This window comes from Hyperoodon ampullatus, assembly GCF_949752795.1.
Source record: "Hyperoodon ampullatus genome assembly, chromosome: 13".
Lineage (NCBI taxonomy): Eukaryota > Metazoa > Chordata > Mammalia > Artiodactyla > Ziphiidae > Hyperoodon > Hyperoodon ampullatus.
The window spans coordinates 35,846,820-35,862,366 of NC_136926.1; the positions used below are offsets into that span (position 1 = coordinate 35,846,820).

Genomic DNA, 15,547 nt, shown 5'->3' on the forward strand with positions numbered 1-15,547 from the left:
TGTGACAAATCTGCTCAACCATGTAAGTGAAAGGAACACCACCAATTCCCTTCTAGCCATCCTGGCTTCATAAAGAATTGTCTATCCCAACAAACTCCACTTGTGTATGGCACCACTTTTCACAAACCGTGACCTTAGGAAAGAAACCTAATCAACTAATAGTCCCATGGGAAACAGAACCCTACTGCTTTAACCACTTTAGACAATGTTTTAAAAGATGCTTTTAAATGTAAAGGCCTTACCTAACTGGACCACTAAACAAAAATTATTTTAGACGGTAACATGCAAGAGGCAATACTAAGAACTGCTTGGGTTGTTTACTTCTGAAAACTTGAGTCATGATCACGTGCTTTGAGATCTTCCTTTACAACGTGGGTCAGGTCTTAAAATACGCAGACTAGGTCACCAAGGGATTTAGTGGTTAGCTAAACACGGATGGAAACGATTCATTCCAATTTGCAGTTTTAAGTAAAGATTTAAGGGCCTGCTATGCCTCCTATCAAGAGTAAATTATCACACATCCTGTTTATACAGCCTGGCTTGTCCACAGTTCTTCAAAGAGCTGGTGACACCCCCCCTAAACTCACACTCCACCCTACCCCCAACTTCCTGCTCATTGGGGTGCTATATTCCTACTCATTTTTAAGAAGCGCCTCCCTCAACAAAATACTCTGCATTACAGTACTTTTTAAAGAAAATACTTTATTACGTCATGAAAAAAATGCATCAATCAACTAGATTCATACTTGTTTGAAAAAAAATTGAAAATTTATTAATTAGACAGTATGTGGGCATCCTGTTCCACATGGGAATGAGAAGATGCTATAGGTTCTCTAAGTATTGCACAGTCTGAAAAAGACACCAACAAAAAAAAGGGGAGGAAAAAAAAAATCACATGATCTTGGGAACCACCTCACATTATGAATAATCTACCAAGAAACATTTAAAAAAGAAAACCCTTTGTTTCTACAGTAGCTTTGAGTTTATAGTTCTTGGAATGACTGTATTCCATTGACAACATCTCAGTAACAGGAAGCTTCATTTTAGCAATCCCATGTGCAAATATTAATAAAAAAATATATAAAATAATGCAATTCATCTCTTGCCATCATCCCAGCAATCATAACATTTCTGAGAACTGTTTTGCTTGAAAAAAGGGGTTAAGCCATAAGTTTTGCCTGAAGCTCCATTTCTGCAGCCCGTTTGAGTGCAACATCTACCAGAAGCTGAAATCCACTAAAATCTTGGTTGAGGTCCGGTGGAGTAGGGGGAGGAGTGTTGAAAAGACCACTCTGTGTGTGTGCACTTGGTCCAGATTTACACGTGTCCTCTGGGTACATGAGGGAGGTGTCTGTAAAGCTGCTGGCTGCCATCTGCTGTATATCTGTGTTTTGTCCCACACCAACTGACTGGCAGAGAGAGAAAGGCACATCTTTCAATGCAGTCACAGTGGTATGACAGATAACTGATGGACGAGCCAAAATGGATCCTGGGGATGATGGCTTAGGAGACAGTGGCCTCCCTAGGGCTGGGTTGGGTCCAGCTGTACAGGAGTGAAAAGGGCTCTCCTCTAGAGCCGGCATGAAGTTTTTGATGCCTGTTGCTGACTCCACAGAGCTGGCTTCAGATATCTTGGCTCCTCGGCGGGAAATTGTGAACTGATTTGGATCTTTGCCATCCTTTCTCAGCATGTCGGGGAGGAGCCTGCGCCGGGCGTTGATAAACCAGTTACAGACCTGAAATCATACGGGGATGTTTTAAGCGCTTTAACACTCCGCCAACACACCCGAGAACCTTCTTGGGGGCGCCTTACTGCTCTCTCTCTTTGCGTTAAAGGAGGCATGAAAAGGCTTATCGGGACCTACAACGTTATTTAGAGGTATTTGAGCCCGGCCAAGAAAAGAGAGGCGTTTCCTGTCATAAACCTCCTCTTTTTCTAATACAAATCCCCTTTTTGGTCTCTCATCATCCTTAAACCTTTTCAGGAGGAAGGAAAAGAAAGGTATACATTCGCAAACGTCTGAAAATGATTTTAGAGAGGGAATTTTACCTTTTAACTCTCCCCATATTAACCTGTTATCTACCTCCCCAGCATTTAAGTTAATCAACTACAGGAAAACCTTTCCTGTATGAAAAGAGCCACTCCTCCCAGTTACTGATTTTTCCCAGTTCAAATGACTATGTCAACAGACAGAACATGAATTACCTCACTGAAGTCTGAACTTGTTTAAATATCAAACCAGTTTCCTGGGCAATAGAGTAAGATTTAACCTCCTTCTTATGTTTGCTGCATAAAGGAAGGCTCTTTTAGGCATTAAAGGAAATGCTATTTGACAGATGACTGTCAAGTGTTTCTGTTTCTCTATATAGCCAGCTATTAGCTGTTAGCACTATAAAAAGTTTACAAAAAAAAGATATGCCCCCCCCTTTTTGAGTGGGGAGGCACTTAATGACTTGCTACACAGGAATGCTGTAAAGTGACTTTGGGGAAAAAACCCACCACACCCCCGGGGCATAGAGCTGGTGTTCCTTTCCCTTACCTGTAGTGTAGAGAGGTGTGTTTGTTGGGACAGTAACGCTTTTTCTTGCTCTGAGGGGTAAGCATTGTATCGGTGTTCATACAGCCAATCGCGGAGAATCTGAACGGATTCCTTGGGCAGGTTGCCCCTCCGCCTTCTCTTGCCTGAGCCAGCAGAAGAGGAGAGGTCCAGGGGGCTGTCCATGCTGTCATCATCCTCGGTCTCACTGCCAGACGCGGCAACAACACCTAGGAGAGGACAGAGGTCAGCCATCAGCCACTTTTATCAGCAAAGCTCACCTCTTTTGACCACTCAGCACAACTGTGTTTTCTCAACTCCTGAGAGCCAAACAAGCGAAGAACCGGTGTTTTCCTTCCTGAAACACCAGAGCTCATGCGAAATCTCAAGAGTAATTCGACTAGCAGCATATTCTAGATTCCCAGCCCATTGGCAGATTCCCTTTCGTACCCACTTTCCTATAGGATTCAACACCTCACATTCCTTTTGAATGATGCTCAGAAATGTCTAATCCAGCAAGTGAGACAAAGCTGCACCTAAAGCGAATAGCTTGCTTGCCACGTGTGAAACAGGAAAGGTGTCATAAGCAGACGGGATGTGTCTGACAACCTTCTCCGTGAGGTCATTGCTAACTAGGAAGAACAATCCAACGAGTAAACTAATATACCTTTGAAACACTGTTCTTCCTCTCTCTTCCACTGAAGGTTTTAAATAAAAAGGAAGATTTTTTTCCACTGATATAAGCCAAGAAAATTACACTTGTAACCCAGTTAGTATTTTAAAGATAAAATGCATGGCAGAATTTTCTGCCAATTCCTTTTCTTTTCCTTTTCATTGCTACCTCCATTTATTCAAAACTAGACACCTACTTTTAATGGACAGTACTAGTCACTTTTTACTAAATGCAAACAACCACTGAAGTTTTCAGTTTCACTGCATAAAAATGTTTTTCTATTTTTAGTACTTAATGTAAGAGATCAAAAGATGCCTCGTAGTGAATAAATTTTAAAACTTCCATAAATTTCAACTGCCAGTTTAATCCAAACCCAGGATACTACATATCAATAAGCAGAGATCAGCTTTAAATCATTACATGACAAAGAAAACTGAATATGCAACCCCCAGAGGAAACTCTCTTTTGTTTACAAGCACTTTAATCCTACCAGAAATTTTTAAAAAGTCACACCCATAGAGAATATTTAAATCACACACAGACTGGGTTCTACAAAAATTCAGACTTGGCCCTTTTAGACATTTAAAGATAATTTTGAACTTTAACCCTTCCCCGTCTCAAAACTACAAAAGGCTACTCTGACTAAAGACGTATATTCTCATTTTTGAAGACAATTCAGAATTTTTAAAACATAAATAAATTACAAACTATAGTATGCTTGAAAAACCAGTATTTCTATATAAAGGAAATTAAAGTAGCATGACATTTAAAGGTAGGCATTTTTAACTTTGTTGACATAAGCTCAAGTGGTTTACCTTGATAGGAAATAAAAACAGAATATTCCTCAGAGTGATAAACCATTCAATGTATCTTAAAGGAACTTTTCCCAAACCCCATCCTTTCAAAGCATTTTAACACAATGAAACTCAAAAAGCTACTCATTCAAAGATTTGTTGATGAGCTAGCTCATCAGTTAATTGAGTCTAACTCTTCTTGGTGACACATTTTCAGTTTTGGACTGCAGGGGGCAGAAGGTGCTGGAGGGAGTGTCCGCAGAAAAGGCAGAACCTTCCAAAGACAAAGTAAAGCAAGTTCTAACAAAAGAGTAGGATGATCTTGCAAATTCACTTTGGCTCAAGGCTTAATTAACAAACAGCCATCAATAAAAGGCCCAGCAATCCTAAATTTTAACCGCAGCTGTGTATCTGATGTTTTTCTACCCAGATTTCATTAAACTGCTTAAAAAGAAAAAAGAAAAAAAAAAAAAAAGGAGGCACATTTAAAACTGAAAGTGCTTTCACCGTTGAGAAGATGAGAAACTTTTAAAACCTGTGTTGAAACTTGGGTGAAGAACTATTAACAAAAAAACCTTAAGAAATTATAAATGTTCCTGTTTTACATTTGCTCTGATAAAGAAATCTTAACTTTTAAAAAGTGTCAAGTAACTGAAAGACTAAAGCAAAAGTGAATAAAGCAATTTGTTTAAACTCTTCAAAAAGTCTGAAAAGCCAGAACTTTTTCTCTAGGCTATTAACCCCACCTCCTTTTTTTAACGTTTTAGAAACAGTGTGAAAGTCTGCTCACTGAACAGTGAATTCCCAACTGTAAATTGATAATCACAAATAGTTTGAAACAAACAAAAAACCCCTAAAGCCTGTCCTTTGATCTGCTTACTTAGTTTGACAAGAAGCCTGATCTTTCAAAACAGGCTAGTGACACAAAAGCAGGTTTCAGTTAAGCAACACCAAACTGCAGAGACTTTACTCTGTTCTCAGTTCATTTAAATAAAAGAGCGGCCAGACCTCCGGACCTCTTAACAAATATTTCCAATATGTGCACAAAAGCTGACGGAACAGGAAGTTAAGACTTCAATTCCTTGGCTGTGCCAGCTGATATTTCACTACAGCAAACCACGTTTGCTGCTGTCAGGGCTGTTTTCATTACAACTCTCCCTCCGGATTGTGGCTCAACTTGGAAAAACAAAAAGACTTTTCCAAGTTACTCATTTCCTATTGTAACAGAACTTTGGAACACTTTCCCGGTTACGACTTGTTTCCAAACGTTTCCTCTGCTCACACTTTAAAAAATGTGGTGGTCGGGGGCGGGGGGCGGATCACAAGCCTCTTTTACTCCATCCACATACAAGGAAATTTGTTTAGAAAGCCACAAGATGCCCTATGAATCCCACAGCCCTAAAAAGCAATTTTTTTTTCCTGAGTAGTAACAGGGGGAGGGGCAGAGCCCGGAGGAGGGCCACAGAGACAGTGGTTGTGAAATTGGACTTTTAAAAAAAAAATCTCAAGAGACTAGAAAAGGATCTGGGAATAAGAATAACTGAAGGCAACGCTTAAGGGTACAAATAGGAAAAAGCAAACCTAACCTAACAGGTTTCCTGATCAGAACATCTCAGGAGAAGCGACGGGAAACGTACTTAACCCCTCAGCCACTAAATCCAAGGAGCGCTGGGATGAACCCAGCCGCAGAAGTCTGAAGCAAGAATCCCACATCATCAGAAACCGGGAGCAAAGAGACTTAGGGGATTTTCCTCAACGAATCTCCTGCTTGTTTGAAAATCTTCTGGGGAGATCTTTTGGGCATTCTCAGTTTTCTAAGACGAGACACTATTGTCACAAACCAGTCTTACCAAATCCCCGGCTCCGCGATTGAGTTTTTAAGTGCTTTTGTTTTCAACAAAACTTGAAAAGATTTTCACGGACTTTTATAAAACGGACAGGCCAACTCGGCGAGCCAGGTCTCTTCCGGAGCCCTAGCGGAGGCCACTGGGCGCGGGGCCCCCAGGTGGCTGGAGGCCGGGGCGGGGGCGGGCAGGACCTACAGGGACCCGCCGAGGGAGGAGCCCGGCCCGGCCGGCCCGGGAGCTTTTGTTCCGCCAACTCCTCGGCCCCCGCTGAAGTCGCCCCTCCGACCGCACGAGTGAGAGCAAACCCAGGCCTTGGAGTTTCAGATTACAAGAAGAAACTGAAAACGGGGCCGTGAATCTCAACCTCCTCAGGGGCCTGCCCACCCGCAGAGGATTTGCCAGGAAAACCTAAAAAGGGAAAGAAACCCGGGCAACCTCGGCAGTCTCCGCTCCCCCGCAAGGGCTCCGAACCAGTCGCGAAGTTTCCCTTCCAACACGTCACCTTTCATTGTTTCCATGAGTCGGCGCGGTAGCAGTACCTCGCGCCCCGGGGCAGCGCGCCCCGAAAATTACCCAGGGACCGGCGGGTTCCTGCCCCGTCCCCTGGCTGGCGTGGGGGGAGGGCGCCGAGAGAGGGTAGCCGGGAAGGACGGGGGGGCACCGGCACAATACCGGGGGGGTACCCCAAAGCCTTACGGGTGGTCGGGGAGGATCATCACTGCCTTCCCCGCCAGAGCCCGAACAATGGGGGGAGCCCGCCCCGGCGCAAGCCCAGCTCTGCTCTCGGATCACAAGACGCACCCGTCAAAAACAACCCAACTTGTCCCAGTCAGTTCACCAGGAGGGAGAGAACGCCTCCCAGGGACGATCGGACCTGTCAGCCTTCCACGAGTTGACCTGGTCTCCCTGGACGCCCCCGGGCGCTCCCCGCGCGCCTTTTCTCGCCGAGCCCAGTTAAACGTCCAAACCTCTGAGCCCCCGCTCTCGCCCTTCAGGGTCCCCGGGGAGAGGACGCGCGGGGAGTTAGTTCCACTACAACTACCAAGGCCCCGGGGTGGACGTGTAGTTTGACTCCCGCCCGCAAAGCGGGAGGTGGGGAGCTCCGCGTGTTTCAAAGGCACCAGCCCAGGATCAAACGAACAGAAGTCCAAGGCGCAAATGTGGCCGAGGAAACCCTTTCGGCTTCGAGGCTGCCCCACTCTAACGGGAGTCTGTTCTAACCGTATTCGCTCGACGAGTCTGAAAGAATGTGGAGCTAGAGAAACTCTGGCCGCAGCTGGGCATGCGCAGTAGTCACCCCTCCCCCCCAACCCGCCCGCGCTGGCTTCCCCGAGCGATTAACTTCTGTTTTGAACCACTCAACATAAATCACAACAGAAAAGCCAACTCCGGCCCACGACGGAACATTCGGGGGTACCTCTCTGCTAGGGACTGAAAAGTTAACTTCAAAAGGGAGTTAAAATTCTTTGACCTTTCGTGGTGGTGTCTTTTTTTTTCCTTTTTCTTTCTGTGTATTTTGTTTTTAAACCAGACTGACGGCAAGTTTCAGTTATAAAGCTTCCAGAACTCTTCGTGGAAACAATGACAGACTCACTCTCTGCATGTCACACTTGAACTCATTCTGACTGCACGCCGCTTGCCCACAGTCCTAACTCTTCCTCTTGCCCCAGATACATCGTGGGAAAACTTGTAGAGGCTGGAAATTCTGAAAAGTCTAGCTTTCCAAAGGGAACAACACCCGGGAGCGACCTGGGGTCCAGAGTCGCCTTCCTCCGATGGTGTAAACGCCCCATCCCTGGAGAAGACGTGCCCGGCCCAGCCGGGAGTGAGCGGGGGCCCAGGAGCCCAACTTTGAGACAAAGGCGCCGCGGCTCCGCCGGCCGGGCCGCCCAGCGTCCCGACGGGGAAAAGCGGGGCACGGGTGCCCCCGACCCGGACCCCACTCCCCCGCCCGCGAGAAAGAGCAAGAAGCCACGCGGCGAGCGTGGGGTGTCGGCGGAGACAATGAAACTTGGAGGCGCACAAACAAGGCGGCGAGCGTGTTTCTTGACAACGTGCCAGCAGCGTGGAGAGGCTCGTCTCCCCACAACAGCCCCTCGGTGTTGTGTCTAGAAGGAAAACAACAACTGCCATTTCAGACGCAGCCTCAACAAAGAGAACGGCCGCCGCTCGGGCCTGCGAGCCCCGGGGCGGAAAAGTCCACCAAGTCACTCTCGCCCCGAGCCCAGCGCCGCCCCTCGAGCACGTTTCCCTGGGACTCGCGTCCACGGCGCGCGCAGCCCGCGAGCCTTACCTTTCTTGCTTTTCATTCTGGAGCTCCCCTTCCAGCGCGAGGCGACGCTGGGGTCTCCAGGGGCTAGGAGCGAGGGCGGAGGGGCCGAGCGATTGTCCTCCTTCCCGGCCGACTCTCCCGTAACTTGTAGGACGCGCTCCAGCCGTTATTGCTAAACAAGGCGCTCGGATCCCAGGCTCCCGCTCCTTGGGTGGAATTCAAGTGACACTTGGGCTTCCTCCTGCCGGGATCTTCTGGCAGCCGGCCGGGGGCTCCCCCTCGCCCAACTCGCTCCCCTCCCCACTCCGCTCCTTTGTTCCCCGCTCCTGCTCGGCGCACCTCGGTGCTGTCAGAGTGAGCGAGGCGAGGAGGGAAGGTACAGGAGGTCCTGCCTCCGCCCCCAGCCGCCCGCCCCGTCCCCCGCCCGCCCCGCCGCTCCTCCGCCCCTCCCCCGCACCTTCCAGCCGCGGAGGACAGCACCGAGCGCCGCGGCCGCGCTGCCTCACCCCGCGTCCCCGGGCCGCTGTCACCCGTCCCTCGTGGGGGCGGCCGAGCCCAGAAACGCGATCGCTGCTCCCCACTGCGCGCACGCCGCCTGCATCCCCGGCTCGGCGGCGGAGCGCCCCGAGTTTCTACTTTAGGCCTTTCTTCCCGGGACTGGCGAGGGTGCGTTTGGTTAGGAAATTGCAACAGATGGAAAAGAGGCCGTCTCCTCCTCCCCCTCCTCCACCCCAGGGAAGAAAAGGCTCCCCTTTCGTTTTTGACAGCTGCCCCAACTCCAGCGTCCCCGCTCTGGCCACTGGAGAAGACAGCGGCTGCTGGTTCAAGGGGCGGGGCTCCGTAGGAAAAGTATTCGGGACAAGAACCAACTTCTTCCAGAATGCGCGGCTGCCATTGACACGCGGGCGCGGCGCGGCGCACCCTTCTCCTCCGGGGGCTCTTCCTCCACAGCAACAGTGGGGGGGCGGGGGGGTGAGGATGAGGCACAGACACTCCGGGCGAAAGTCTGTTCCCCCCGGCTAAAGCTGCGAGTTCCGGACTGGATTGCAAGGCAGTTTCGAAATCTAACATGTTGCGGACAGACACTTGTCATGCTCACATGCTCTTTAAAAGTCTCTGCCTGGGGACGGCCCGGACGCGCGCCCGCCTCGCCGAGACTCGGCCTGACATCCGCACCCCCGGACCCGGGCAGCTGTGCCGCCTTTATGGGAAGGGGGCTACCACCCCCGGGGGCGCTCATCTGTTTCGGTAAACAGAGTCTACTTTTAGGACTTATATCCTGCTAGGGGACCCTTTTCTCCCCACCCCCCCACCCCCGGTACTTCAAACAGAAACTAACCATTAAGTAAATACATGTTCCTGTTGCTTTAATTTGGTTGAAAGTTAGGAGGACTCCATTAGGAGTTCCTAGATGAAACTACCCTTTAAAAAGACTTCTCCTCTCCTCTCCTTTCCCCGTGTTTGTCCCCTTCGTTGTTTTGAAGTAAACGAACTGTCACATGCCACACTAAGACTTTCCCCATCACTTAAAAAAAAAAAACCCAAACGTAAATAATTTAGCCTAATAGAGACGTCAGCTCCCGAGTCTGCCTCCAGTTTCTGCTCTGTGCTGTTTTTGTTTTGTAATCTCTGTGAAGAACCCGGCAGAAGCTCCGTGGAAATAAGGTTCAACCCAAGGAGGAATAAGGCAGCCAAACGATGACTAACTAGATTTTGGAGCCTCTGTTTTAGGATTACACTGAAAATTAAAGCCAGCCTCCCCCCCATTCACCCTCCCCAAAAAAAGACACCCCCGTCTCGAGAGTGAATAAGGCCAGAGTTTACAAAGCTTGGGTGGTTTTTTCCAATTACAGGACTTAAAATGAATAAACAAGGAAAACAGCGTCAGTCTAAGAAGGGAGCGACCTTACGATTTTTTTTTCCTGTGGTGTGCCGACTGCTCGGCACCTAAGAGAACACACATCTAAAACGACCAAGGAGGGGAACATGGTCCTGGGGGAAACCACCAGCCTGGAGGGGCTCCCCTGCAACTTGCCGGAGCGCAGTTCCTTCCCGGCCTGGCTGCAGATGAATCAGCGGCTGCGCCCGCGCGCAGGACAGATGTGGGGCGGGGAGGGGCCCGTTAGAGGGCCGCTCCGCTCCCGCGTTTGAAGGGTTGTTTGTTGCTGGGATTGGTGGCTCACATCCGTTGGGGACCGGGAGAAGGGGGAGGAGGGACGCAGGAGGAGGAGCCGGAGTGCCGGCGCTGCGCCTCAGCGGTCGGGGTGGCAGGAGCCTCGTCTGGAGCCGGGCGGTTACTGGGGAGACGCTTTGTTTGCTAACTTCGAAAGCCGCTTCGGCTGCCTCGGCCGCTTTCGAAGCCGGTCCACGAAACCCGCCTTCGGGTCGGCTTAACCCTCCCCCTGGCCGTTTGCACCAGCGCGAGACAAAACTGTTTCCTTCTTCCGCGTGGTTCTCCGCGGCCACGCGGTGGCTCTCATTATGTACACAAAGGTATCTTTTCCTTCGTCTAAGCGAACTTGGCTGATTATTGCGATTCTCAAGTAACCGAGATGGAAACCGAGGGTTGCAGGGAGTTTATAGCTAGAAAACAAACTTTACCGGGGAAGGGGAAGGGGCGCCGAGAATTAAAAGCCTCTTTTCAAATGGCCAGGAGGAGAAAGTCGAACTTTCAACTCTTTCGCTGGAGGTCCGGCTTGATCTGGGCAATGCTCACCTTTGGCTCGAGCGAATCACACCGAAGCTGTTATTAAAGCTGGCGAGATGCTCCCGAGAGGAACACGGGCCCCCTCCCCCGGGTCGATGTCCTCCCTCCCACATCCCCAAGGCCCGTCCCAAACTTGTTTGAAGCTTTGGATTGTTGGTGCATTCTGGGAAGAAAGTGCCTGGAGTCTGCGTAACACAGGCCAGGAAAACAACCCGAAAGAGTGGGCTTGAAAAACCAGCAATTGCTTAGGATATTTTTGTTTATTTGCTTTTCTCAAGGTGGAAAAACAAGTTTCAGCTCTGGCTCTGTGAGTCCCTAAATATCCCAGGTAGGGCCTCTCGGTGAAACTGATCCAGTGTCCTTTTAGATTCTTCCCGGTGCTTGGGGGGAAAAAATGTGGATTCACATTTACTATGTATTATTTGCTGAATTCATATGGATGTTAATTATATTGGAAAATTGCATGAATGAAAAGTGAGAAAGTGTTTGGTACTCGATCATCGTTTTACACCATTATTTTTTCCCTCCAGGCACTCAGTTCCATTTGGTGTCTTATCTTCCCAGGCTGCCTCAAGGCCAAGAAAAGACACAGTTAAGTTACTTTTCACAGCTGAAAACCCTTCAAAAGCAAAAAACTCAAAAAGAAACTTGGAAAGGCGCATAAGCCAGAAAAGTGTATCAATACTTGCAGTTATTATTATTATTTTGATACGTGGTCCATCAAGTGATTGGAGGCCATTTATTTCCTTCATCTCAGTGACCGCTGATAAAGCCTGATTCCACGCGGCACTGTCTTACACGGAGGAATGATGACTCACAGTCACTGGATCCCTTTTGCTTCTCCTCTCTGGGGAACAGATATTTTTATAAAATATGCAGACTGCGGGGCTCCAAGCACTGCACAAGGGTTCTATAATCATCTCTTGACATCTCAGGTCAGGGGGTCCCAGGCTGCTTAAGGAGAAGCCAACCATTGTCTTTTCAAGGGCCTGGGGCTGGGCTACAACCATCTTGTGATTTTATCTGTCCCATCAGCATGACTCTCCTCCCCTTAGTTACATGAATAATGTAACTTGTGCTACTACTTTTGTTTGTAATCACTTTTCTCCTGGCCTGCATTTCCCTTCCCAGCCCTTTTTTCCCTCTGTAGCACAGGCCTCATTTCTCTTTCCCTAGAGGGGATTTGAACTCAACAGGACAAAGCAGAAAGATAATTGTCGAGCACAGCCTCTAACCTTTCTATTCTCAATATCATGATCTGTACTGTGTTTTACAGTTTATGAAACAATTTAAATGACCTCATTTAATACTCAAACTAGTAAGCTAGGTTATTATTTTTTTCCTAAAGTCAAGATAACACATCCAAATATAACAAAGCTGAAAGGTATAAAACCAAGTACTGGACATAAATTACCTGGCTGTAAATCAAGTGTTCTCGCATCATCTGTGGAGGGTCTAGTGGATGTGGAAGGCAGTATAGTATAGGGCAGAGACTGACCACGGATTACAACACCAGGGCCACCTGAGCACATGGAGGTTGCTCTAAAACCTGGCTCTTCTCTGAAATCTACCTGGAGTTTTACCAGAGGCTCTCTTCCAACCTGCCTGCTTTTTTTCTTTCCTCATTTTTTAATTACAAAAAAAGGGGCGGGGTGGGGTGGAGGGGAGACTGTTCTCAAAAATCCAAGCAAGAAAGAAGTATACATAGTGAAATAGGAAAGACCTCTTAATTGACCCCTTCACTCTCCATATGCGCATATGTATACTACACTCAAATGTAAGGGGGTTTTTCATTGTTATTTGTTGTTTTCAAGTCCCCTCTGCCTGGGATGGCCCCATAGCATTTGCTGCCCATCTGGCTTTTTCTCACCAGTCAGAATTTGGCCTAAATATCTTCTCAGAGGAGTCTTCTGTGACCACTTGACCTAAATTTAGTTACCTTCGCTGCCACCATCTAGCTCAGGGGTTCTCAACCGCAGTCCTGTTTGGGGCTGGATAATTCTCGGTTGTAGGGGGCTGTCCTGCGCATTGTAGGATGTTTACCAGCATCCCTGGCGGCTAACCAATACTGGCTGGTAACACCCTCCCCCCAAGTTGTGACAAACATCTCCAGACATTACCAACGTCCTCCAGAGGGGACAGAAATTGGGGTAGGGAGACACCTCTGGTAGAGAACCACAGGTCTCGCTCAACCCTTTATTTCTTTTCTTCCACAGCCCCACAATTTTTTTTTTTTTGGCTGCGCGAGCTCTTAGTTGCTGTGGGTGGGCTGTTCACTGTGGCACGCAGGCTTCTCTCTAGTTGTGGTGCGTGGGCTCTGTAGTTGCGGCATGAGGGCTTACTTGCCCTGAGGCATGGGGGATCTTAGCTCCCCGACTAGGGATCGAACCCACATCCCCTGCATTGGAAGGCGGATTCTTAACCACTGGACAGCCAGGGAAGCCCCATAACACTGCAAGTTTTAATTATTTTGCTCATTTAACTGTTAGTGTTTGTTGTCCTTTGATACCCCCCACTAAAATGTGTGCTTATTGTTAAATATTCCTGAACTTGGCACAAGGCCTCAACCATAAGGGGACCCAATAAATATTTCTCAAACAAAATAATGCATGAAAATGAGACTGTCAGAATCGTTAATAAGAATACAATCCGTTATTGTAAATAACATGCCAGGCAGCGTTAAATACTTCACATATTTTAATCTTTATTCCTGAAGACATCCTAAGAAGCACGCCTTATTATTATCCCCATCTGACAGACGAAGAAGGGCAGGTCAATCATTTGTCCCGCCATTCTGACCCCTGGTCCATGATCCAAACAATAATGATATTCTGCAGCTTGCTGTTTTCATGTATGTTTTGTGCTAAGCATTTAAATAGTGTCTAATTTGTAACTAAGCACAAAAAGAAAGTGCAATTATAGTTAAAATATTCAACAATTGATAAAACATAGGCACCAACCAATGCCAGGAGCTCCTTCTGGATTGTAAACGAGGGCAAACTGAACCAGTGTGTCTCAACAGAATGTCAGCTTGTGTGCAGATCTTTGGGGGCTTTTGTGAGTATATTTGTAGGAGTCCCTGGAAGGTAGACTAGCTGAGTCAAAGGGCTGTGCATTCAAAAATTTCACAGATGTTGCCAAATTGCCCTCCAAATCATCTTACATATTTAAAACCTCTTTCTCTACACCCTTGCTAACACTGCACATTATCAATCAATTTCATATTTGTCAATCTCCTAGGCAAATACATGACACCTAATTTTTTTAAGGTTCACATGTCTTGGTTTGAGAAGGTGAGCACGTTCTTGTGTTTTTTGTGCATTTATTTCTTCTTTTCACCTATTCATAACTTTCGTCAAGTTTTCTACTGTGTTCATTGTTTTTCCTGTTCTTTTTTTCTTCTTTTTTTTTCTTTTGGCTGCTCTGCTTCCAGGATCTTAGCTGCCTAACCAGGGATTGAACCTGGGCCCTCAGCAGTGGAAGCACAGAGTCCTAACCACTGGACCACCAGGGAATTCCCTTTCTTCCCTTTTTAAAATGGTGAGAACCAGCCTGTTTTTGTATTAGCCTAAAAGCATTTGACAGAGAATTAAAGGAACAAGGTTAGATGGACCAATAATGAAGGCGGGGCGGGGTGATGTGATTTAAAAAAAAGAAAAAAATATATAGTTTGGAATAAGTACCATATTTATGAGGTAAAAGTAAGACCTTCAGAATACTGTACCAGTTTTTAACTGAGTCCCTTTCTCCTCTTTCCATCAAAGGGTTAATCCACTCATATGTTTCCATTTATCACCATTACCTCGTCTCAAAGCTGTAGAGGACCCATTTATAACAGCAATAAAACGATGAAATATCTAGGAATAAAATTAACAAGAAATATGTGCAAGTTTTATGAAGAAAACTTTAAAACCCTACTGAGGGACATAAAGGAAAACTTAAGTAAAATAAAAGATATAATTTATCCTTTCCTGCAAGATTCAATAGCGAAAGCATAAAGATGTTTATCTTCCCCAAATCGATCTTTAAATTCAAAGCAATTTCTATTAAAATTCCAACAGGATTTTTTTCTTTAAATTGCTACACTTCATCAAAATTAAACAACCACACAAGAGCCTGGGAAATTCTGAAAGAAGTGTTGGGATGGGAGGAGGGCAGGGGAAACCCCTTCAAATAGTAAAGCATATTTTGAAGTTAATAATAATTAAAATGTAAGTGTTTTGTACTGAGAATAAATAAAGAGGAAAGAAAGAACAATGAGAGTTTAGAATATGATATGGACATTTAGATTTTGGCAAAGGTGACTTTTCAGATCAGGGGTAAATTGAATTGGGGCAATTGACTACTTTTAGTTAAAAATCAAGCTGATCTCTATCTCACTCCTTTAAGAAAAATAAAACTCATCGGAATCAAAGACTGAAATGTTAGAGATTGAAATGTTAATTTAAAATGCACCCCTGTATGTTCTAGAACACTGGTTCTCCAGGCGGGATGTATGTGGCAACTTTGCCTCCCAGGGGACATTTGACAATGCCTGGCGACATTTTTGGTGATCACAGCTGGAGAGGAGGGGATGCTACTGGCATCTAGTGGATAGAGGCCAGGGATGCTGCTGTTTCACCGCACACAGAACAGACCTCCACAGAAAAATCATCCTGTCTGTAGGGTCAGTCGTGCTGAGGTTGAGACCACTTGTTCTGGAAGGAGGCATGAATAT

At 46.9% G+C, this 15,547-nt stretch overlaps 1 protein-coding gene across 1 annotated transcript; it reads right to left on the minus strand.

The window, feature by feature from the left end:
• Nucleotides 1-754: 754 nt before the first annotated feature.
• TGIF1 (TGFB induced factor homeobox 1) lies at nt 755-9,018 on the minus strand (the record flags this gene model as incomplete). The annotated part of the gene is made up of 3 exons (XM_079717748.1): nt 755-1,736; nt 2,541-2,767; nt 8,994-9,018. 3 exons carry the CDS (start codon nt 9,016-9,018, stop codon nt 1,161-1,163), a joined length of 828 nt encoding a protein of 275 aa, XP_079573874.1. The 3' UTR covers nt 755-1,160.
• Nucleotides 9,019-15,547: the final 6,529 nt, after the last annotated feature.